Source organism: Urocampus carinirostris, chromosome 2, assembly GCF_059441175.1.
Source record: "Urocampus carinirostris isolate Australia breed hairy pipefish chromosome 2, RoL_Ucar_1.0, whole genome shotgun sequence".
In the NCBI taxonomy this organism is placed as follows: domain Eukaryota; kingdom Metazoa; phylum Chordata; class Actinopteri; order Syngnathiformes; family Syngnathidae; genus Urocampus; species Urocampus carinirostris.
In genome coordinates, this window is record NC_142350.1 from 36,656,710 (window position 1) to 36,683,058 (window position 26,349).

General features: G+C 38.0%; 1 protein-coding gene across 3 annotated transcripts in view; it reads left to right on the forward strand.

Annotated features, from left to right (window-relative positions):
- Nucleotides 1-26,138, forward strand: part of spire1b (spire-type actin nucleation factor 1b) — a 41,888-nt gene extending 15,750 nt beyond the window's left edge. The window contains exons 3-17 of one of the 3 annotated variants that reach the window (XM_088326381.1): nucleotides 40-297; nucleotides 388-513; nucleotides 9,193-9,264; nucleotides 10,267-10,431; nucleotides 10,518-10,604; nucleotides 11,220-11,349; nucleotides 12,786-12,827; nucleotides 17,247-17,410; nucleotides 17,511-17,604; nucleotides 17,698-17,840; nucleotides 19,620-19,757; nucleotides 19,921-19,991; nucleotides 20,069-20,096; nucleotides 20,176-20,447; nucleotides 22,247-26,138. In XM_088326381.1, the coding sequence (XP_088182507.1) occupies nucleotides 40-297; nucleotides 388-513; nucleotides 9,193-9,264; nucleotides 10,267-10,431; nucleotides 10,518-10,604; nucleotides 11,220-11,349; nucleotides 12,786-12,827; nucleotides 17,247-17,410; nucleotides 17,511-17,604; nucleotides 17,698-17,840; nucleotides 19,620-19,757; nucleotides 19,921-19,991; nucleotides 20,069-20,096; nucleotides 20,176-20,447; nucleotides 22,247-22,502 (2,046 nt within the window). In that variant the 3' untranslated portion in view covers nucleotides 22,503-26,138. The remainder of the gene's footprint in view (nucleotides 1-39; nucleotides 298-387; nucleotides 514-9,192; nucleotides 9,265-10,266; nucleotides 10,432-10,517; nucleotides 10,605-11,219; nucleotides 11,350-12,785; nucleotides 12,828-17,246; nucleotides 17,411-17,510; nucleotides 17,605-17,697; nucleotides 17,841-19,619; nucleotides 19,758-19,920; nucleotides 19,992-20,068; nucleotides 20,097-20,175; nucleotides 20,448-22,246) is intronic. The other 2 variants (XM_088326382.1, XM_088326383.1) reach the window with 2 other exon arrangements.
- Nucleotides 26,139-26,349: the final 211 nt, after the last annotated feature.

Below are 26,349 nucleotides of genomic sequence, written 5' to 3' on the forward strand. Positions count from 1 at the left end.
ATGGAATCTAGTGACATGCTCCAAAAATGATGTGTTTAGTGGATCTCGTCCAACTTGAAGGTGATAGAGTCTCTGGGAATCATGATCTACAAAGCACTGGACTATGGCTTAAAGGAGAACGAAGAAAGGGAGCTGAGTCCTCCACTTGAGCAGCTTATTGACATGATGACCAACATAGCGGAAGCCGAAAGGGACGCCTGCCCCGATGAAGGCTACGAGGCAACTGAGGAAGAGGACGAGGCCGATGACGAACCAGTCAACATTTCTGGCGTTCATGGCTACAGAAGTATCCTGAAGGTAGAGTACGTACATATGGCTGCTGTAGTTATTACATTAAGAATGTTGAAATCTATTTGAGAATATCTTTTTTTTGATGACTTTTGGTAGTTGTGCTCGGATCATCTACCTAATCAGTCAGACGCTCCGAGTCACTACCAGGCAGTTTGCCGGGCTTTGTACACAGAGACCCGGGAATTGCGAACTTTCTTGGACAAGATCAAGAGTGCCAAAGAGGTGAGTCTTTAGTTTCATGATTATGAAGATGTCCCGCGCCCTTCACAACAGTCTGATTAATGACCTTTCTTTTTACTGTGAAAGAGTTAGTGAGGCATTAGATTTAGTAATGGAGGCTTTCAGTACATTCCTCATGGGTGCTTGGGACAGCAAGCGCTTTGTAAATCCACGACTGCGCGTGGTACAGGCCTCTTATCTGTATTTTCATAAATGCAGCATTCAGAAAGCCTGCCGTGTGCTGATGTCAATTTGGTATTGTGAGGTATGTCCGACAGTGCACTATAGCAGTCCTGGTAGATGCCGTATAAAAGGCATCTACTGTATGCTGTATAGCGGCTCTCCAATAGACAGTACAAAGTGCACCTCTGCCAAAATGACGTTAGACACTCCTGATGCAGAGCTTTTGTTTGGCACAGCTACTGTTTGTTCTACATCAAGTCTTCCATTTTGTATCTGGGTGCGTTGGATCCCCTGGAATGGTTGGTGATCCACCACGGTAAACATACTGTAGAGACAGACACTCATTTCCAGTCACAAAGCAATGACTGGCAAATAAAGGAGCTATAAACGTCAAATTATGATTATTGTAGTTAATGTATTCCTAACAAATCCATTGCCAATGATGACAAAAACGTTCACTTGGATGCAGTGTGCCTTCCGTTCAGTTCAAAGCTTAACATCAAAGAAGAACTGAAACCGTAGCATGTAATTGGCTTTCAAATTAAAGGGGCTGATGGAAATGTGGACAGCATTTCAGAATGTCAGCTGATACTTCTTTAGTAATGCCTGTACATAAATGAATGAATAGGCTCATCAAAATGCATGCTGAGTTCATGCTCTGACTTAACGCTCCATACACATAGTCATGCCTCTTGAATTTTGTAATGAGGGTTTTTTTTACCTCGTCTAGATTAAGAACAAGCCACTTACTTAACTAGTATAATAATGTCCTGACTGCGCTCAAATGACCATTTAACAATTAGATTTGTATTAATTGGCATTATTTGAATGCAATATTGACAAAAAAGCAGGATGTATATGCATTCAAATGTAATACTGTTTTTGCAAGTTGAAGGAAAATTGTAGAATTGGTATCTGGTATTGGAATCTGAATTCAAGATTTGCGTATTTGTATCAGTCTGAAAAACATGTGTTGTCATACATACATCCCTACTGTTAAATACCATGTTAAATTATCTAAATGAATATCTTAAAAAACATAGTATTTGCAGATTGTTTCAATGTATATTTCTTGAGTTTTAGCTCCTATCATGCTTTATAGCAGACATGGTCTTGGTTTCTAGCGAAAAGCTTTGTTACATTTATTTTTACTTTATATCACATTTGAAGTATGTCAGTAGTGTAAAATGTATGCATATCTGTCAGAATTTCTAGTAAACTAAAGCTGTCTCACTCACCAATGATTTACTTTTATGTATTATCTAACATACAGTATATTCAATCGATTGTAGACTACTATTTTATCTTACAAAGCTGACATTCATTGCCCAATAACCTTTGCAGGGGACGATGAAAAAATATTCTTTACATACCATGTAAATATCTGGCATGCTGTGTCACTTTATTATCCTTTTAGATACATGCCCAAACACACTGCTTCTCGCCTAATATGCAGAGCTAGTAAGAAGAATGCCAATGTAACTGTCCACCAATAAAGGTTGTCTAACACATATTTGTAATTCTCTGATTGCTACGGACTCTGCAGCCTCATACACATGGTAGAAGAGATATCTGTTCATTGGCAACTAGTAGGCCGCTCGTTGGAACGTTACTGTAAATTGTCACGTAAAGAGCACCGTTGTCCTTCGAGTCATCAACATTATGGTGATTTTTTTTGAATGCTTACTGTATTACGGGGCAAAGTGCGTTCCTTGACATCGCAACACGTAACGTTTATTTTAACCTCTAAATACAGAGCGATTTGTTTTTTCAAGAAACAGTTGGCAACCCTACCTGCATCTTGTTGCTCCTACCTAGCAACTTGTTATTGTTAGCTTGCTGAGACTTTAGGTGTTGCTCACCTTCTAAGGCTGGTCTTGCAAATTAATATCACTGTCTCTCTTGATTCAGGGTTGCACAGCTTGACATTTTCTTGTTTACTTAGAAAGGGCATTGTGTAATATTCAGCCACTAGATGTCGCTGTATTGTTTAGTGCAAGCGAAAACTGGTGCAAAGCCCAAGGAAGAATAAAAACTGCTGAGACTTAAAAGTGATCACACCACACAATTTTTCTTCTCATTTTTCTTGCCTAGCCTTTAACAAGGTTTTTGATTTTTAATGGGTACCTGTAGCAACAAGATGGCCGACAATCATGTCAACTCCCTCTAGGTGAGCCTCATGGTATGTGAAATATTGTAAGTACAAATTTTTCGATTTATGGGTATTTTAAAAAATGCACTTTTATTTCATAGTTCATGTATTTTTGCATATTATTCTAATCAATATTGTTTTTTTTTTTTTTTAAATGAATGAAGTATTTTAACACTAGCATGCGCTAAATATACACAATGCCCCTTTGAGCATACTTTTACTGGCCTATGTAACTTTTCCTGCTAGCCGCTCAATTTAGCCACTTGACTGCCGGTTGATCAAGCTTGCTCAACCTTTTATTGACGCTCGCAGTGGATTCAGGTTTATGTCCTGTTGCTTGTCGAAATGCAGTTTTGCTTGCGCAATTTATTTTGTAAGCAAACTATTTTTGCAAAGTGTCATCGTTCTGGGTCTCCGTAATGCAAGTTATTCAAATGCCAAATGGTTCCATTCGATAATACAGTGACATCTTATGGTGATTTATTGCATACTGTCCCTTTAACCCCTCTCTTTCTTGTGTGCACCGATCGAAAACGTCGCCACATTAAAAACTGAATTTATAAATGTCACCCTTCGTGGACTGGTAAAAAGATTTAATACAGGTGACTGGCAGTGAAGCAAATGGTCTGAAAAATCAGGGGAAACAGTGTAGAACTATTTTGATAAGCCGTGTTCACCAGCTGAAGGGCCAAAATGGGCCGTGACAAAGACAAAGTAACACGATGTCCTACATAAATGACAGTATCTGACATGCTGACGCTTAAACAAAATTGCAGACTCACTCACTCGTGACCGGCACCATTATGAATTTGGTTTGTGTTGTGAAATGGAATTGCTACATCATATTTCTATTTATATTGAACATTTGTACGTTTTAATAACAAAGATATATATTTTATATTTTTTTCCAACAATTTCTATTCGACTTGATAGCAGTGAACCAATTCAAAGTATTTACAGCTTTCTATGCAAAAAATAATCAACGGTCAAAAATAGTGGCTAGGATTAAGTCTTCAATGACTTTGACCCTTTCCCTTTGTTACCATTAGATCAATGGTGTGCAAACTACAGCCCACAGGCCACATACGGCTTGTTTAGCCTTTAGATCCAACCCAACAAATGTTTATGTTTCATGTATTTTTAAAAAGTGCTACTAATAAAACGAGTTGTTTTGGTGCCACTTTTGTCCCCAGAGTTCCCAACATTCAAGTAGCTGGTTACATTTTTCTTTACATGCTAGTTTTTTAATATTTATTTTATTTATAGAGATATTTAAAAGAAAATGACCAAATATTTGCACTAAAAACAGCTGCACAATACATTAATAAATTGCATAAACATTTGCCCAAAACCCGCAAGCTGAATCCAAAGCTTTTAAGTGCTTATTTCTCAAATTGAATGGGAAAAAATAAACATTTTTAAGCTAGCTGTATTACATTTTGAGTTTTTATATGCATATTCTCAAATTTAATGCTTAAAAAGGGACATAATTAATTACTTCTCTTTAATTTTGAGGGTTCAAAAATGATTTAAGACAGTATTTTATTTGTTGACAAAACAAATTGCACATATAGATGTTTGTATGTTTATTTTTTGCTGCTATTATTAAAAGAATTATCTCGATTTTTTTGCGGTTTAGTACAGTATTTTTGCATGAATGGAATGTTTACCAAAAAAATGCCCAAAATAATTAAGGTCTGTTTTAAATAGCAGAGACTGTACAAAAAATTTTGGACATGCCTACATTATATTATTTCCCCATGTATTGCCGAGGTATTGGATCACAAACTGTATCGATAGATACAACAAAAATCAAATCAATTATTATTTTCCTCCAAGCCCAGCCCTTTAACCAATTTGTTTTAAGTCAAGTCAAGTCATGTTTATTTGTATAGCCCCTAATCACAATGAGTCTCAAAAAGCTGCACAGACCACAGATTATTGCAAACCACAGACTATTATTACACCATCCCTTGATCTAAAACCTACATGAAGGCAAGGAAAAACTCAAAAACCTGAACATGAGGAAAATGAAGAAACCTTGAGAAGGGACTGCACATGTGGTAATCCCACTTCCAGGATGGCCAGGCTGCAACGTATGTTGCAATAACAAATAATACACAGATATTGTCAACATAAAATATAGGTTATTTATATGCTATAGCATAAAAGTGTGTTTTAAGCCTAGATTTAAACAGTTCCACTGAGGTTGCAGATAGATTCAACCAAAATGTTTTTTCACCCCTCTATAAGATGGTTGTCACAAACACAATTCTTTTTTAAATGTTGTCATCCTGTGAAAGTTTTGCTTTTTGTGCAGCAAAGGTTGGAATATTGGGGTAGCGTTGCACAATGTGTGTAAGTGCACACATCTCTGCATGTGTGTCACCACCTCAGGGTTTCACCCGGCTATGTGCTTCTATAACTGCCCTTTCAGTGTGCATCATCTATGTGAATGAATGGAGGGAATTTGGCCGCTTACATAACCCTTGAAAAGAGCAGAGTCTTATTAACGGTGGGAGGAAAACATAGGGAAAGAAAACACAACGAATGAACGCCACTAAGAGGGTTGTACTACTGTAAGTCTGGGGTGTAAAAGTCAAACGAATGGAAGGGCCAAATAAAAAATATAGCTACAAGGCGAGAGGCGGACTGATGAAATGTTGAAAACTTTTCAAATGACCATTTAGTCTATTGAACCTCATTGAACCTACTAATAAGCTAATAAATATACTCCAAAATGATCAGATAAATAAAGCAATATTTTCTTACGGTTCTGTCAATAATCTCTACTTTTCAAAAGGCAGAAAAGACAAATTTCCTCGATATAAAAATCCACTTTCCATGAACATTGTATTAAATAATCCGGTATTCTTCAGGCACCATCAGTAGTCTATAATTGATTTTTGATCAGAAGTGGGCTAATGTCACTTCAAAGAAAAAAATAATAGTCATTGTGTTAATGCGAATGAACTAATTCAACTACAACTGACTTTAAGTTGACAATTGAATTCAATAAGTTGTTAGAGTAAGTGATATGCTAGGTTATATTTTAGCTTCTTTTCTGACAAAATAGTTTAGAATACCCTACAGGGTGGATCTGCTTTTGTAACCTAAGATAATTAAAAAAAGAAAAAGCTTAGGAGAGGTCCTTTAGAATCAGTTAGCTTTTCTTATCTGAAAGCTTGCTTCCCTGTTCTCCTTGCAAGTTTAAAATTCATAGATGTCCTCTATCTTTGTTTTGAGTGTCTACTAAACTTTAAACTCATCAGTTAGTATGCATACAATCAAATGGTTGGATGGATAGAGTGAAACGTGTTCTAAATGTGAGGTCCGTTTTTTTAATGGATGCAAGAGTGTGTGCAAGGGATGGATGGGAATGGCGAAGAATAGGTAAGACTGACTGACGAATATGATGCAAAGGGGTAAACCAGTGTATGCTGCCCTTTTAGACTTTTCGTGATTAAGGGCTATACAAATAAACGTGACTTGACTTGACTTGTCGGGCCTTTCTGCTGATGAAGAGTTGCATGGCACAGCAACTCACCCCTTGTTGTGCTGTGGGCTTAATGTTGGGTGTCAGGCTGGGAAGAGTGAAGCTGGATAAATGTTTGGTGAATGTGAGTGTCTTATTGACTCAAGTCACCCCCCACGAGGGGATTATGCTTTGGTATACAGACAGACAGACAGACAGACAGGTAGATGAGAAAACAGAAATATACGTTTTCCCCAGTAATTAAGGCAAGGGCAAGGCAAGTTTGTTTGTATAGCACAATTCATACACAAGGCAATTTAAAGTGCTTTACAGAAATGGCAAAGAGACAGGTTAAAAACACACAATTACAGTTAAAAAATAGAAGAAAAGACATTGAAAATTTAAAATGTGTTTTTTAAAATGCATTAAAACCACAGATAAAACATAATAAAATCAATGAATTATAATAAGGTAAAAGTGAAGAGTGCAGATTGAACCCATTCAGTTGTATGCACTGTTGAACAGAGGTGTTTTCAGCCTGGACTTAAACACTGTCAGAGTAGGCGCCTGTCTGACGTCATCAGGAAGACTATTCCAGAGTTTAGCTAAAAATGTGCAATCTTTATGGAACCAGCACAACAACTCATCTCAATAGTTCAGTTTTGCTTTTCTACTCTCAAATACATTTTAGTTCACATGGGGTTTTGGGGTTTTTAAGGGTTATTGTTCTATCTTCGTTATTCATTATCCATTATCCGTTATCGGTCAGTTCATAATACGCTACAAAACCATCAGCACCAATATATTCCTTTGCGCGCTGCACGTTAGAGACCTGTAAGAAATTATTACAACTGATTCTCATATGATCTTTTATAACCCCTTACAATATTTCAAAGAGATTACGCATGGATGCGGACATCATTGGGAGGACGTCATTTGAAAGCACATGTGCATCACTTCTTAGGTAATACATGCATACATCTGTGCCTTTGTGTATAACAACTGATGTCTCTTATACAGTATAAGAGACATCAGCTGTGAGTTTCCCTCCCCCACATAGCAACCTCGCATGATCTGGCAGTGTTGTGACAACATAAACGGGAGTTGTCTTTATACAATAACTATGACCAGTCTTTATTGCAGCGCATTTGTCTGTTGTGTCTTAATGCAACACTTCACAACCTGTCAACTTGTAATTCATATTTTCATAAATATGCTGATGAAAAATACACTAATTTGATTGTGCCTTTCTCATGGTTATGAGGGGATTTGTATTATTTTTCTTGGCACAAAAAAAAACCCTCTTAAGGGACAGTGTGTTTTTAGCGCCTTTTAGTGTTAAAAAAAAATGCAAGTAATATATATATTAAATTAACATAATGTTATATAAAGTATGATATACGATTTTTGTAAGAGTTGACAGGCAAATTTGAAGGCTATCCGTCATTTTGACGGTTTGAAAATTGGAGCATGAACCACATCAGCATCTTACCTTTAAACGCGCGGCAGAGAGAACAATGACAGATGATTCATTTTCAAAAAAGTCAGCGAAAAGGAATCCTGGCCCAACCTGAACCTAATGATTGATATTTTAGGCCAGACCTGGGCCTTAATTCGGGTCAAGCTCGGGCTTAAAGCTGAAAGCCTAGGTGTGAAATGCACACCCGCCACTGAGCTATACACATTGATGCGACATGACTTGACTTGAATAACTGGCTCTAATGATAGTGATCCTATGAACTGTGCTGCTTTTAATCCAGTGATCGCAAATAACAACTCACTGTACTGCAGTCATACCATTTTATGCAGCAACACACATGATATTGTATGTTACATAAGAAACATCAGATCTTATATTTCTGTCACGGCAGCTGGTCGGACGCAGTATAATAATGATTACGGATTTTCTTGTTGCTTCGCGATGCAGATAATGACAGCGCAGGACTGCAAGTTATGATCAGTCGGGTATTTAATAATGGACAGGGAATGCAGTATATTTTTCTCAGAGATTTGTTTAGCCTTAATCCCTGTTTGTTTCTGTAATTTGAAGGCAGCGTTATCTCCCAGCCCATCTAGATTTTCTCTACTCTTCTTAGTTCATTGGCATCAGCTGCAGCAAAAGTCTGCATGGGAGAATTTGTCTCAATGGCAAATATGGATGGATAAGATTGATAGATGGATGCATGGAGAGACGGATGGATGGATTGATAATGCATTTGCTAGTGTGCATGCTTCTTTTTTACCAGTGCCGATTATAAGTGTGCAAGTCAAAGCATGTAAACAAACAAAAAACATGAGATGTACCATGATAAACAGTGGTCCAATGTGATCCCACTTTTACCTTTGATGTTTTCCCACACACTGCCATGTCGCTATATTACAAGATAGTCTGGCTTTTGATCATTTTTTTCTCTTTTAAAACAATTTCTTTCATTTTATTATATTTCCTTGAGTTTGTTAATAAGCATATTAGCAAAATTGACTCATACAGCAGATGACAGAGTATTTTGTCTTGATAGGCAATGGCAGATTTTTTTTTTTTGCTGGAAAGAAAATAAAGTTATCTGAGAACATTTGTATTTTTTTATGTTTCTTAATTTTGCAATTTATAACCTCATGCAGTTTTACAATGAATTGTCGCCGCAATTACCATGGACCCAGCAAATTTGTCTACTTGCAACCATACGACAATGTTTTGAACACAATATATTGTGGAAAAATGTTTATCTTTGGATTTCCTCAATTCCTTGAAGAGGAAAATGCTTTCATTACTTGTAGGGGAATTTGTAAGTTTACTTTGGGGTCTCTTCAATCTGGATAAAATGGGTACATTTCTGAAACACTAATCTACCCATCGTTTTTTTCTGAACAGAATCTTCGAAAAATGGAAGAGTCAGCAGAAGACTCCAGGGAGGACCTGAATGACTTGCAAAATGCTGATTGGGTAACATGCAGATTTATCATTTATCGTATTCCATCAAATCAACATGCATCGTCTTGGGGAACAGTGAAACCTTTACAAAGAAAGAAGAACTTCACATAAACATATGAAAAATAATTACTAGGTCAATGTATAATCCAGATTGTCAAAAGCAAGCTTGTCAAAGTCAAAAATTCCACTACAAGCCTTTTCAAATGCCGATTGTAGTCTAGTAAAGCTTATTGAAGCTACTCAAAACGTAAGAAATATGTGATAAATAAATAAATAATTTAGTATTTTATTATGGCTCTGTTTGTTATATTGAATTTTCAACAACCACTCAAGGATAAATTACCCTGACTAGAAACTCCCTATAACAAGAACATTAAATGTAACAATCCGCTATTGCTGGTTGATAATATTGTGCTTTTGTCTTAGCTAACGACCCCTAAAGCTAGTGAGAGTGCCAAGATGTCATCTGCTAGAGCAATGCTATTTGGCAATGCTGTGGTCGTCGACCCTTAAAGCAATGCCAAAGCTAACAGCTAAACGTTTGAACAAACTATGTTGTAGATTAGAAAAGATAAGATTATTTGTGTGGCTCACCCAGACAATGGTGTATTTTCCATAAAAAGGCACAATTTTCTTTTACTCAATCCAATGAGTTGCAAAATAAATATAATGTGTAGTCGAGACATTGAAAAGATTGGAAATAATTATTTTCTTTTATGCATCCTTCAAACTTTGCTTTTAATCTAAGAATGAACATTTATAAGCGACCCCAAACTTTAAAATGGTAGTGTATATTCCAGCCAGTTATCTGCTATTTTTCAAGCACCACAAGTAGTCTATAGTATCTATTTTAACAAAAGTGGCCTCTATTGAAAAGATCATGTGAAAGCCCGTCAAAACCTTCTTATGGGCCACATCCGGGCCCCTGGGCCTTGACTTTGCTAAAAGTGATCTAAAAGAAAAATAATAATATTTTAAACGCTCATGCATATAATGGCCTTTACCTGTTTTCAGGCTCGATTCTGGGTACAGGTGATGCGAGACCTTCGAGACGGGGTCAAGCTGAAAAAGGTACAAGAACGTCAGTACAACCCGCTGCCCACTGAGTTCCAACTTACTCCCTACGAAATGCTAATGGATGATATCAGGTCCAAACGCTACAAATTGCGCAAAGTCATGGTATGTGTCCGATGCATATGAGACACATAATAATGTAGTGTTCTGCTGGGTCTTTTTTGATGCTCAGTGCAACCATGTTGTTTCAGGTAAATGGAGATATTCCACCCAGGCTAAAGAAGAGTGCTCATGAAGCCATACTGGAATTTATAAGATCCAGACCACCCCTTAACCCCGTGAGTGAAAAAAAACTACTGTATTCTCTAATATTGGGGCTGAGAACTTCTTTGACTCAAAGAGCCATGAAACCAAATATTTCGGTTTTTCATTTTCCCACGAGAGCCCCACATATATTTAGGAGACACATTTTTTAAAAAGGTGACAAACCTCATCTCAGGATAAAATATGCCAGGGCATGTGTTCCATATCAACAAATATCCCAATTAACTTTCATCTCCATCCCGCAGTTACTTGAGATCTTTGAGGTACATTTTGACATTTATTTTGTTGTGAATAATGGTTTCAAAGCAAGGTGCGAGCAAAGGTCTTTCGTAAAAATGTCACAAAATACTGCAATTGAGAAGGACGCAGAATTATTTACCTTCGGCTTTAGGACATTGTCGCAGTTCTAACATTTGTTTTACGGAGGGAAGTCTTTGAAATCTTTGAAGTCTACAAACATTTGTCTTTAAAATTCTGGTGCACTAATTATGCTTGAAAAATATCCAGCAAATGGTAGAAGGCGGAGGTCAAACTCTCTTGTGTATTCGGATGCATTTTATTGGCTCAGAGACACAGAAAAAATCCCATGCTATCAAAATCTTTTTCTCACTCATTACATTTGTTGCAAGGTTTCTGCACGCAAACTGAAGCCTCCAACCCAGCCTCCTCCCACTCTACATGAGAGAATCCTGGAGGAAATCAAATCTGAGAGGAAACTCCGACCTGTGACTCCAGACATGGTCCGCAGAGGACGAATGGGTAATTCCCAGAATACATCCTCAAACACAAGTGCAACATATTGTATCATTAGTTTTTCGAATCTTGTGTCTAGTATTAACATAAGAAAGAAGCTTTTTTTTCAAACAAATGTCCTTACACAAATTACATAACTGCCTAGGTCATTTTTGTTGTCGTCTTTGGAACTTGCAGATTTTATATGGGAAGCTAATTTTTGGAAAAATGTCAACTTGGCCAAAAATGTATTATTATTAGTAGTAGTTGTGGTAGAAGTAGTAGGGTGAAACTATTACATTCTTATTTGACTGGAACGGATTTCTTGAAGCATTTTACTATAATATAAACTGTGATACATAACATATTAAATATACTATATTTTTAGACACAATTTGTATGAAAATATTTCCGTACAGCAAGTTACTCTGCAAATCTTTAATAGATGGCTGTAACGTTTAATAATTGATTTCAACTTTTGCAACTGAAATTAAGCACCACTCACTCGTATTTTAACACAGTATACAACATGTAACTGAACCTAAATTAAGGTAAAACCCAAAACTTAAAAGGTCAGTGTGTATTATTTGACCAGTTGATGGCACTGTATTTTGTAATGAATCTAAAAATCGGTGCTAAAAAAGCACAAGGAAGAATACAAACTACGGAGACTCAAAGTGACCAAGCCACAGCATTATTTCTTCTCATTTTTTGCCCAACATTTTTTAAGTTTTTGGGTATCATTAGCAGAAAGATGGCTGACAATCCGAAGTGAGGCTCATATTATGGAAAATAATTGCTGATTTCTTGAACCCTGAGTGGTCTTAAATATTACACATTTATAAAATACCATTATAACTGTCTCCTTACTTATTTAATCACCATACAATTTTAAATGAATTTCATTTATTTTACCACAAGGAGTTGTAAAAAAATACACACTGTTCCTTTAAATGTGCTGATTAAAACTCACGCTCTTTCTAAAAGTCCTCATATCTTGACGATACACATGAATATATAATATTAGTGGTACTTCAAACGTGAGAAAATATTGTTGTTTCAGCTTTCCCTTCTCTTTACTTCATTCATTTATGGGACGATCATTTGATTATATACTGGCAACTTAAAATGACAAGCAAGCAATGTTTTTAAACATTTGCCACGTTGGATGATGAAAAGAAGTGGATTTTGCTTTTTTTTGAAACACAAGATTAGTTACAATTCTGTATTCAAATAAATCAGTTTCTTACAATACGTTATTTTAAAGAAAATTCGGGAATGGATTTTACACTTAAGATACCATTTTTACTGCCAATTGCTTGTCACTTGGAATAATCAAAAGACATTCCCCTCAAATTAGAAATGAAGCACGTTAACTTCCTGAATGTATTTATTTATGCAGACTATGTTACCTATATAACACTCTTCTGTGACTTCCCCATGCCATGCATTTCTCGTTGCAGTAATTCGGCCACTTAGCATGTCTTTCAGTTTTGATGCGTCAGGTAAAGTTCTTCCCGCTGCACAACTGACGTCCATCGATTGAACTATTGCTCATTAGCTGTTTGTTTATCATCATCACTACACAAACGCACACACATGCATATATCGCATTCATATTTCATGCTTTAATAGTGAAAGTTGGCTGACGTGTGTGTACAATGCGCTTATGTGGGACACTGTTCAGCAGGAAGGAATGGACAACAATTCCAAAAGCAACATTTTTTTAGAGTCAGATGTCAAAATTCACGTGTTTTTTAAAAGCTGATTTGTTGGGAGTTATTTTCTCCTTTGACTTATTTTTACATTCCGCTATGCTCAGAAAAATGAGTACCCTATGACCCACGCATTGTAGAGGTAGAATGGCAGAACACATGTCAGTTTTTATCAGCCGATTTACAGAAAAGAATCAAGATAGATGGGGTCGATACCGGACAGGACGGAAAGGGACAGACAGGATTGATATCAAAACTGGATATCAAATTAAACAGGGCTAACTAGACGGGAAAAAAACTGGAGATGGATATTAAACAGGACAAAATAGACGGGAACATACCGGACAGGAAACACAAGCAGGAAACCGGACAGAGTCTAAACCCACGTCTTGCGGGTGCAGAGGTTCGTTGACGGACTGACAAAGGGTGAGTGAGAACGACTGAGCTTAAATATAATGGAAGCCAATCTGTCAACGAGCCACCGTGACACTGAACAATAACATGCTTCTTTTGCAGAGATAAAATTGGGCAGTGTCCAGTAGCACATTAGTTGAAAAACACTGACTTCAAGAACTTGTTAAGATAAAAAAAGATAAAACAAAACAATACTTTTTCTAAATCCTTGTGATGTCTTAATGATTCAACCATATTGCAATGATGATTAATACACTCAATTTAATCCTACTTTAAAACTTGTTTTTCAATTGCTCTTGTCTGTGTCCTTATTGTGTAGACCTTCTCAGGACATGATCAGAGCTATTCTATTCAAATATAGGACAGTAGACTACCCAATATTTTATGGAGTTTACCCTACTGCTGCTTCCAGTGTTTTTCGATTCAAAGAATGTAGAATAAGGGCTTGTGCCAACTTGGCATCTTCCAGAGTCATTATTGTTGCACGGTGCACAAAATAGGCCTTTCCTTTTTCTTGCAGAATTTATTCTACGTGCCAATGGGGCAATGTGCGATTGGACCCGAGAGCCATTCGGTCACTTGATCCAACTTTTTCTGTAGATAACCTATGTAAACGTTTACTTTAGACAAGCATTTCAAGAAACACTATGGAGACGTGTGACATCGAATCAGAACGATTTTCAAGGCCACATTCTTCCTACTGAAGCCAGTGTCTCTCATCTCATTCCAACATAAGCTTTAGTATCATGTTTTATAAATATCATCATCATGCTATCCTTTGTCTTCCTAAAGTTGCAATTGTAGGCTAATTTTGCATTACAAATAGATGGCACAATTTATAATTGGAGCATTTTGACACCAATTTTGTCTACACTGAGGAATTACTCCAGACATGTAATGATACTTTTATTTTACCCTTTGTCTATTTATGTTTGTGTTTAACCAACTGGGCATAAAAGTTGGATTGTAATATTTGTATATAGACGTGATGAAATCCATTTAAATAGGAAAATCAAATTTGATTTGAAGACAATGAAGGAAGCAGTTCATGTTCATAAAATATCTAAGAAAGTCTCATTTGCGAGTTGTCTGAGTTTGAAACCATAATTGCTCCAGTGAACCCCAAGAGACCACTTGAAAAAACCCACAACCTTCTATCGTCTGTTGGCTAGACTGCCCTCTCTTCACATCACTTACAGTACACAGAGGATCACTTTGGGTAGGGATGCAAATCTTGATTCGGGCACCTACTGCTAAAACTGCAGCTTGATATTTGTTTGGCAAATAAAAAGATTTTGCTGTTGTCACAGCCATAAAGGCTATCACACCCTATGTCATGATGAGTTTAAATGATTACTGAGATGCAACCAGAAAGGAGATTGGGTGTCAAGCCCAGAGTAGCATATAACTTAATGCAATAGAAATTAAGTGAGCAGCATTCCTAATGAAGAAGGTACTCCCTTGTAGGTTTTGGCAAAACGCGCAGTATGCCACAAGACTTGTTCCGTACAGGACAAGGTAAAGTATGAGCCATGATGCTTGAAGATTTATTTTCAAAACCTAACCCAATAGCCTTGTCTGTCTACCTGTCTGGCTGCCAACTAATGTCGTCTGATCAAGAGTGGCCAAAATGCAGAAAGACGTTGCAATATTAAGTCCATTTGGAATCCAGCAGTGCTTCGAGACGTTGAGCTCATGTTGATGCAATTCACCCGATTAATAATGAGATATATTTAAATTCCCCCTCCAGCTGTTCTTTTGCACTAAATCCCACCTCCTTTTTCAATCCTATGTTGTGCCAACTCTACAGTTCATGAAGCCTTAATGTTTAACCAGGACAAATTTGAGGTAAATTTTTTCAACATTGCCATTCACGCATCATAATCAATATTAGGGTCATGGGTATAATGAAGCTTGACCTAGCAGGTTTTATATCAAGGACGCACTCGGGGTGGTGCGGAAGCACAGTGCAGAAACACAGATTAGTTTAGTATGGAGGTCTTTATTTGGACAGGGTTTACTCCACGGGAAGTCAGGTAGCAAGGAAACAATCGTGGTCCAAGATGCAGCCGATTTTCCTGTAAACTCAATCAGCAAATGCGACAGTCCAAGAGTTTGTCAGGCGGATAAGAAAGGGCATGCAGTGTTTGGTACACTGGATTTAAAAAGGCTGAGATAAGAGCGCTTGGGACGTGACAGGAAAGGCAGCAAACTAGCGTAGAGTCAAAGGGACACAGTGAGTGACAAGGGAGAGCCGTGAAAGGAGGGTAAATCAGGACATGTGACCACAGCTGTGGGGAGGAATGTTGAACCTGGAGGTGAGTGCCAAAATAAAGTGGAGATACAAAGAGGGGAGAGAGGGAGAGGGAGATAGAGGAAACCCTTCTGAGACACAGGAACGAGAGTGCAGGAACGTGACACTTTATTCATCTATGACCTTATACTTTTATATTGAATCTCTTTTAACTTTTAAGTGGAAAAAAATTTTGGCACCCAGAGTCTGAATATTTGATGCCTCCTCCATGCTTCGTGTATAACACTAGCTTTGTCCATTCCCTTGCCCTCCGACCAACCTAATCCAGCTCTCCTGACCCTCTCGTCCTCAAAAGGATCTCCAAATATTGCTTTCTATACTCAGGGTTATTGCAAGTGGCGTGCACAGACATTTTGGCTTACTTATATTCAGAGTAAAATTTATTTGCACATTGTCTTAAAAAAGTAGAAAATCTGTTGTATGAATCAGGGGTCACAAACATGGTGATTGAGGGCATCAGGTAGCCCCCTAAGAACACCCGAGTACCCCGTGGACCTGTTCTGAAAATAACTTACTAGTGATGGGTCAAAAATGCTTTTATAGAAAATTTAATCTCTAATCCATAACTGTAATTGTAATTATTACCACCTGGTATCAACTCAATAATGACATAGTAACAACATAGTAATTACATAATACATTGTGATTTTAGAAATGGATATTAAAATGGTAGGTCTTCGCTAATCAGTGACCAAAAAGTAGCTATGGTCTTCCAAAAGGTTGGCGACTTCTGGCATAAACGTACCGTACATGTTTAATATGCATTCAAGATAAATCAAATTTTATGTACTTTTCTGAAATTATGTGTTCCCGAGTTTTGCTTAACATCAGGAATTTATGTTGCAAAAATAGTCGGATTCTCAATTTTTGCCTGCAGCAGACTTTGCTCCAATCTTCTATAGTTTAGAAAAAAGAGCATGGTGCTATTTTAAACATCAGCACCCAGATACATTTCATATCCCATGTGTTTTTTTTAAATTTCTTAAAAAGAACATTTTATAATTAATAAATGCCTCATCTTGCAGGTTTTATCCTTGATTGATATTTTATTTTCCCTCTGTTGGTCCATATAAATAAAGAAAAAAAAGGGCTGACAAAAAAAAAACGGAGATTATGTTGATAACGTTCATCCCCTTTATTGTCCAAACACATTCCCCAATAGTATATTTAGGGAACAACCCTATTAATGGATAATGATGTAAGTAAAATGATTAGTATTTAGATATAAATGAATGAATATAGTGAAAGAATTGTAAAGGGACACAACTTTCTGAGAGTAGTCTATCTGTGCACGCCTCTGATTCTTGCATCTGTTCATTTCACCGTCATTCAAACAGGCTGAATTGATTCAAAAATTATTATAATTTACTTACCATCAGCAAAACAAATACAAAAAAAACCCTGTGAGCAAATGTTTTGAGATCCTGTGCTGTTTTTCTGGTGATATTATTGACGATTGTTTTTTGTGTGACTCTATGCAGATGAATTCAGTCCGTACATGGGCAGAAGGACATCCAGTACGCTATCTCTGACACTTGAACCATCCTCCCCTAAAGCGGAACCCTGCGGCTCTCAGTCCCTACCGCAGAGAAAGAAGCTTCTGAAGGCGCCCAGCCTTGCTGAACTCGACACCTCCGACTCCGACGTTAGTGAAGAGTAGTGCATTGGGAGTGAAAATGTAGACCAAAATCTATTTAGTATGTTCTGACAAACCAAACTGTCTTTTTGTATCCCTCTTTTTTCAGGATGACTTTTTTGGGCATGTATCAGCAAGCACCTCCAGTGTTGCAACATCTCTAATGGACGACACGTCTCCAGAGTCAGCACTGGGAAAGAAGAGTGAGTTTCACCTCAATAAATCACAAGGGTGACAACACCTATTAAAATATCCATTTATAACCAAGTTTGATGCCTTTTTATTGCCATCCCAAGCCCCACCCCAGTTCTTACCCATCTCATCGACGCCACAGCCTGAGAGGCGCCAGGCCCCCCAGAGGAGACACTCAATCGAGAAGGAAAAGCCCACCAATGTCAGGCTGTTTCAGCCGCCATCCAAACAGAATTCCAAATCTCTTGTGAGTCAACTCTTTCTATTTTCAACAAGTGAAAACTTTCCTGGAGTTACTGTATCTTTTTCATATAGTATGTTGACTTAATAAATTGTAATAAATATAGTATACTGTATAACATAATCCATCCCTTTTAGCAACTTTTCAATGTTCCTATTTTGTTCCATCTTTCTCCATCATTATCATTTTGCTCCTGGCATTAGGTATACGGGGGCACTTTTTTTAGGAAAATGGTGCGGCGCCCTTAATAATTTTGGCGTTCGAATTCATCAAGTGTGCTGGGCACAGAGGAAAGCTGAGAGCGGCACTTTTCCACAATGCATGCTTTCTAAGTACACCACACCACAGTTACGTCTTTGAACATTTGAGTTACCCTTCTAAAGGTGAAATTAGTCGATGTCTTTGCCAACATATTTGTATAAAGCAAACGATAAGTTTGACGATGCTTTATTCAATATTTACTTGTGATATATCCAAATTTTCACACACAAATCATGCAAAGTCCTCAATTTTTACATCCATATTAAATGGCAGGGGACGCTATATATATAACAGGCTCCAGTTCTCTTTCTGTAGCATTCTAGTCATTGTCAAGTCACAGGAGTTCCCTTTAATCCTCGAGGAACGATAACAAGCAAATGCAATTTGGTTTATTATCGCAGCAACTACCAATGAAAAAAACAACAATAAAAAGACCACTTGTTACGTCTGTGTTGCAATCTGGCACTATTCCCCACAGTCTGGTAACCCTGGTGGTATCATCTAGAGATATAGGGGTCACATTTTGTGATAGGAAGTTATGGGCCTCCCTAACGAGGCTTCTGTCTCTTGGACCTAAATTCTTAAGTCAATTCAAGTCATATTTATTTATATAGCACTTACTCACAAAAAAGTCTTCAATGGCTTCACAGACCACCACAACAACATTACCTGATTTTAAACCTACACGAGTGCAAGGGAAAAAAAACGAAAAATTAAGAAACATGAGGTAAAACCCCTTCCCGGAAGATCAGGCTGCAATGGATATTACAAGGACATTAACAGACAAATAAGCCAAATAAGATAGATAGATGAATGGATTTAAGCACACATGATGGGTTAGGACTGCCACCACACTGTTAAGTTAAGTCAAATTCAAGGCTTTGGCATTTCTATGTGGAGTTTGCATGTTTTCCCCATGCCTTTGTCATTTACTTGACTTCCTTCGTCCATGATTATAAATTGCATCATAGTTCATAAGCGTATGATAACAAAAGGGCTTAATGTGCAAAATTATCACATTCTCTTGCAATGTTTTTTTATATTTTTTTTATGTTGAATTAGATAAGTGTCCATAGAATCCTTGGTTTGATGTTGCTTCATGTGTGGAGTTTGTATGCTCTCCCTGTGCGTGCGTGGGTTTCCTCTGGGCACTCTTGTTTCCTCCCACATTCCAAAAACATGCATGTCAGGTTAATTGGTTGGTCAGAATTGTCCCCTAGGTGTGAATGAGCGAGTGAGTTGTATGTCTCGGTGTGTCCTGGGACTGTCTGGTAACCAGTTCGGGGTGTCCCCTCCAGCAACCCTACAGAGGATAAGCGGTGCAGATAATGGATGGATGGATATAAATTAGGAATGTACAGTCTTCATTTATCTGAAGTCCTAGGTTATTTAAGGAATTTGACAAAAGACAAATATACACAAATCTAATCGTCAATAGTTAGGATTAAATGGTGTTGTTTGATAGCACAAAATGTTGTGCGTCTGGGACTCTAATTTTGCTTATGCATGTGCGTGTGTGCGCAGGAGGAGTTTTGTTTCCCTGTAGAGTGCCTATCCCTGACAGTAGAGGAGGTGATGCACATCAGGCAGGTGTTAGTAAAAGCAGAACTGGAGAAATTTCAGCAGTACAAGGAAATCTACACTGCTATGAAGAAGGGAAAGGTAAGCTTTTCTCAGGTTTTTTTTCTCACAACAGAATACACATTTGTAATATACACTGTAAAACATGAGTAGTTTTCACAATACGTTCTTGAAAATCATGAAGTGGCACCTTTGCATTTTGTTAAAAAAATGTATTTCAGATGTTTTCATGTTTTCCTTTCAGCTCTGTTTCTGTTGTCGGACCAAAAGATTTTCGTTTTTCACCTGGTCGTACATCTGTCAGTTTTGCAAAAAGTAAGACACCATTTAGTTTCAAGAATAAAAACCTAAAACTATGCTATCTTTATTTATTGTTTTATTTTACTTTGCAGGCCTGTGTGTTCAGACTGTTGCAAAAAGGTAAAAGTTTTCCTTTGATGGTATTTTGAAACAAGAACACGTGATTGATTACGTTATTTTTTTTATTGTGTTCCATCAGATGAGATTGCCTTCTAAACCATATTCCAGTCTCCCCATCTACTCCATTGGCTCGACTAACACTCTCCCAAGAAAGAGGCTAGGAGACATGGCTTCTGTGGGACAAGGACTCGCCGTGGCTGCAGGCCCGCTGACCTCAACCGTCGATAGAGCGCCCGCAGCAACCACATCGAAATCCGAAGCCAAAAAATCTGGGAAAGCTTCTGGAGCTGCCAAATCCTCAAAGTCCTCCAGCGGCCACAGAAGGCCAAGCATACACAAAACAATGTCCAAGTAAGACAACACAGAAACAGGAATTGAAGGAAATAAAAATAATGTTAGTTATCTCTCTGACATTTTTGGAAGCGCTGCTTTCAATAAGGCCTCATTCTTTTAAAACGGTTTTATATCCTAAAAAAGAGTGTAATAGTAACAGTGTGTACAATGTGTTTTTGTTGGTTTTATGGGGAACTGTTCATCTAAAATTCGTGACGCTTTTTGTACATTATATATGCTCCAGCAATGCCGAGATAAACACATCAAGCTTTGATTTTTTTTTTAGCTGCAGCTGTGCCTATCAGTTTGTCTCCACCTTTTACTTCAGAGCCTCACTTCAGTTTCGTGGGATATCAAGTAGTGTGACACAGAGGCTGCAATCTACATGTTAGGCCAGAGGTGGCAGTCTTGAAGGCTACCTCCTCAATAAACATTTAGTATTAGTGCTGGCAATCATGCAGTAAATGCACTTTGTCATTCCATCCTTCCATTATCTGCACCGGTTACCCTCAATAGGGTGCTGGAGCCCATCCCAGCCATCTTCGGGAAGTGGGCAGGGCACAACCTGAACTGATTGCCAGCCAGTCATAGGGCACACAGAGACAGACAAACATTCCCTCATTTACACCTAGGGACAATTTGGACCGGCCAATTAACCTGACATGCATGTTTTTGGAATGTGGGAGGAAACTGGGGTGCCCGGAGGAAAGTCACGCAAGCACGGGGAGAACATGCAAACTCCCCACAGAAAGGTTTGATCTCATGACCTCAGAACTGTGCCGCGGACACGCTAACCACTGAGCCGCCGTGCTGCCCACTTTGTCTATTTATTTACAATTATAACACTGGGTTTTGACTACATTCATTTGAGTGAAAATACTACTTCAGGTAAAATCAAACTTAATTCCTGCTTTACTAATGTCCACCGGTACTTAAGACCACAGCCAGGGGATGCTCATTTTTTCTTCCTGTTTCTAAAATCAACATCTGGCACCGCAGCACGTACCATCCTGCCAACCTATACACTAACTTTGGCAGAAGGCCAGCACAGCAATCTACCACTACACTAGTACAAGTCACTAGATACCATCACAACAGCAGATGGTGCTAGTGTAAAGAATTTCCAACCAATTGGTTGGTAACGATCACGGCTTGAGGGCGAATGTTACTAAACATCCATCCATCATCTGCAACGCTTATTCTAAGTCGGGTCGCAGGGGCGCTGGAACCCATCTCAGCTATCCCCGGGCAGTGGGCAGGGGACTCCCTGAATTGGTTGCCAGCCAGTTGCAGGGCACACAGAGACAGACAACCATTCACACGCTCATTCATACCTAGGGATAATTTGGAGTCACCAATTAACCTGCCATGCATGTGTGGGAAGAAACCGGGGTGCCCGGGGGAAACCCACGCAGGCATGGGGAGAGCATGCAAACTCCACACAGGAAGGCCGTTAGCATGTTTTGTTGCACAACTAAACAAATATGTGCAAATAAAGTCTTTAAAAAAAAAACACCCAATTTATGATGATTTCGATTGGTGCATCAATATGACACTTATATATACACTTATATTATATCCTGTGAAAAAGGTTGCCCTTATTGGAAAGAAAGTTTATGGCCCATAGCACTTTTTTATTTGTTAAATTTAAAGTTTTATTTTTGTTCTTATTTTACAAGAAAACTAGTTAAAATATACCTATATGGCATATGGCTGATAATTTTGCTTGTCTATGGTTTAGTTTTTTTTTACATTAGGAAAAAATAGCCATTATATTATGTGTAGCAACTACATCACGGTGTCTCTGCTGTGTTCAGGCTATCCAAGCACGGCTCTTTAAAGTCTCACGAAGCACTGGAGCTTCCCTCGGAGCTGACCGAAGACTGGGCTACCATGGAAGTGTGCGTCGACTGCAAGAAGTTCATCACTGACATCATCGCCTCCAGCAAACACAGCCTGTCGCTGGCTACCAAACGGGCTCGGTTAAAACGCAAAACACAGTCCTTGTATGCATCCTCGCCCAAAGGAAGGGAGGAGTATCGACCCTCGGAGCGAACCATCAGCGAGATCTAACCTGTCCGCCCGTGCACCCAGCTGTCCGGATTAGGATTTTCTTGCCGTTTCCTCTTCACATGTAAACCTCGTTCAGATAGCTGTTTTTATTATAAAATACAGTGGTACCTCTTTATACGAACACTCTAAAAAGTAGAAATTTGGTATACAAGTTTTACTTGCGAATAAATCTCGGTTGCTATACAAAGGAAAATCCAGCATCCGCTCGTCCAGTTTATGCATGCAAACTACCACAGGCAATAAATACTTAATGTGCTGCAAATTTTTTTTGGGATGTATGTTCATTTAAAGTTACATTAACTTTAATCTTGAATTCAACAGTCTCTCGATCTCATACCTTTCAAAAGCCTTATTATTGATTTCAATTACTCTTATCAAGTGATAACAAACCTTATAAACACAGCGCAGCATCTATTTTCTCACGACGAGATCAGTTTTCTTTTTCTTTTTTTTCTTTTTAATCCTGTATAAAAAAGTATGCAATCTCTGGCACTGCAAAACCTGAACCCCCTTCCTCTATACCACACACAAACGTTCTTTTTTATTTCATTAATATCATCTTATGACTACATTTTTTAAATGTTTAATTTCTATTTGAATGTGTTTTTAGTGATCAGGAAGATGTGCTTTATAGCTATTAAGCGTTCACTTTGATGCTTTTGGTGTCACGGAATGGAAGGGGTGATCGGACCAGAACGGAGGCAGGAGGCAGGAAGGGAGAACTCAATTGCGTGACGATCCAAAACTTTTATTTACCAAAATAAAAGTTGTCCATAACTCAGGGACAAGACAGAACAAACAGGATTTAACAAAACGTTCAAACACAGGCTTCTTCCAACTCAACAAAACAGGACAAGGCATAACAGAACGGACAATGTGTATATGAGACAGCACCCGCAAAGCCCACAATCCAGCCTTAAATAGCAGACACGCGATTAGTTGAACTGCTTCAGCTGGTGCCCAGGGGGCGGGGCAGACCGGTCGCCAAGGCGACCATGACATTTGGAAGGTTGTTCATGAATTGTTTTACAGTATATCAAGAAAATCAGCTCATCACACGAGCAATTCGAGCCACGGGCATGATCTCAGAAAGAATGAAGCTTGTATGAAGAGGTACCACTGTAGATGACCCTTTATTTTCCCCCCAATGAGGACAGCTATGGAAGTGTAGGTTGGGTAAACTGCAGTTTGGGTGGTCTACCCAAGCTCGGGCTTGAATAAGCACAAGATGAAGACACTTGTGGAATACATGGCGATACAAAGTGATGCTAAACTACAAAAATCGTACTTTTTGTACGCGTTGCCATATCTTTTTGTAATAATCTGTCTGTACAGTCATCTCAATTTTTGGACGGAGGTTTGCCAAATTTGGCCAAAAGAGTATTGAGCTGTTTCAATATTTAGAGTTACATTCATTAATTACCTAAAATGTATTTTTGTGAGGTAGCTGTGCCATAAGATGACAAATGCCGTACATTCTTCCTCATACAAACAGCTTTTTTCAATGTTATTTGAGGAACCTCTTCATACCTTAACTGTTTAACTTTTGATGGTTATTTGGTTGTTTGGATCGCTAAACCACTGGGGTGGCAGGGGCACCATTTCCTGTGGTGTGTCTTCAGCAAGCTGGCGGGGGGCAATTGAACCCAACCATGAAAGCTTTAAGGGACAGTATCTGTTACTAATCGCACCCTGGTGATGAAAAAATATATCCAGTAATTCCTTGTTTTACGCCGGAGTTCCATTCCAAAAAATTCCCGCATTAGTTAAAACCCACGAAGGACAAACATTTATTTGTTTATTAGATATCGGTAACATAAAATATATAACACTGTAACAAAAAAACAACAAAATATTTACAAAGGAGAACAGAGAATTGCTGTTGAATTAATGGTATTGATTGTGATAATTGAATAGTACAACAAAATTGGAGTGCTTCTCTTTTCAGTGTAAAAAAGCATTATAGAGATAGGCCTGCTAGCTGGAGGCTAGCATTGAAGATTCTTGGATTGAGTCAGATCTCTGTGATGATTAAAATACAAAAGTCACAAATGTAAGGGTTTCCAACAAGTCGTAGCTTCAGGTCATCAATTTCATGGGTAATTGATAAGGTGTTGGTGAGATACAGGCTTGACAGGGGTGGCTTGTTACGTAGCCACAGCAGTAGGCTGCACCTGTGGTCTCGCTTTTGCTTCATCTCTGATGCCGCCTCAGTCTCTTACCAGACCCGATAACAATCCATGAAGCATTCTATAATGATCAGAATTTATTTGCACTCTTCTGAATTTTCTCAGAGTGCTATTTAATTGGTGAATTCATTTATACTGTAACAAGCTTCAAAAATTCTAGCTGTCGGCGTGTTTCGCAGTTTGTTTCGGGTGGATGCATCGACCTGTACACCTGCCCGGCTGGTTGACCGACAATATACACCAGCCCATCACAGTCTCACACACACACACACACACACACAGCTTTCTGCGACCTGCCCGTGTTTGCATTTGCTGTGTGTTGTCTGCTGCAGATCACAATGCATGATCAAATCTTCCAAGCATCGAAAATGCAAAAAGTAAACCTTGATACAGCAATGGATTACTGTGTATTGTTTTAGAAATGTAACCAAAAATACACAAAGTATGATATAAACGTAAAGCATGTTTGAAAATACTTGGTCATGAAATTTGCATTTATTCTACATAACATTAGCCACGCTCTCCAGACAGCTGACATAATTGTCTGCCATCTTGCAGTTATAGGTACCAGAAAACAACAATCTTGTGAAAGGCTGTCCAAAAAAATGACAAGTCTCCATAGTTTTATTTCTTCCCTGTGCTTTGTAGCACTCTTTTTTTCATATTACACAATCCATTGATTTAATTTCATAATAGTTTCTGATGTTTTTTTTCTTTTTATTCAGAACTTTTTTTGTTCAGCATTTTAAAAAAAGATATCTGAAAACAGATCAGGCCCAACCATCCATACCCTACTCCAGTGGTCCTTAAGTAAATTAGACCCCTGCCTTAGAATTAGTCATAAGGATTGTCTAGTCCAACAAAACAACATAACAAATGTTATCAATTGTAATTGTAAATACATATTCAAAAGTTAAATAAATCCATTGCTGTTTCAATGCAAACAGTTTTGCTTTCAACATTTAAAATGTGGCACCTACAGATTCAAAGATATCATAAATAGCTTTTTTTCTCACATTTTTTGGTCATATTTTTTAAATGTGTTAACATGCTGCTGGTACTAGCAATATACAATCAACATTATTTTTACGTTTTCCTCAACTAATATACTTGAGACAAAATGCCCAAAAGTTCTGTACCTGTACTGATCCTTAGTTACTGTTACAGATAATAGGCTGTACTGTAATTTAATGAAAAGTCTTGACGTGATGCCTTCTATTTTAGGATTTTTTTGCCTTAAAAGATGTCTTATATGATCATGCTAATATACTGACAGTTGACTACAGCTACGGTGTATATTTTTTTTAAGGGGTTTTGCTGGTTGGCTTGGGGAAGTCCAAAGGAAACGGCAACATGCATGAACGGGTTTGCTTGTACACACCAACTGTGTTTTACCATAAAGCTCAACAGGAGTGATACAAGTGACCCACAATAAATGAATGCAATACAATAACTTTGTTTTGTCTTATATAACATTTCAAAATTCCTCACCACCCAACCTTGAACTAGTCACTCAAGTTTTGGAAGTTTTTAGTGTTTTTGGGGTTGGACCCAAGTAAAGGGAACCAGGAACTGAGCCAGAGGATTTTTCTCTTTTTCTTCTGTATTATTTACGTAATCTCACTGAAAACAATGTTCATTACTAAGATGATTCTAGT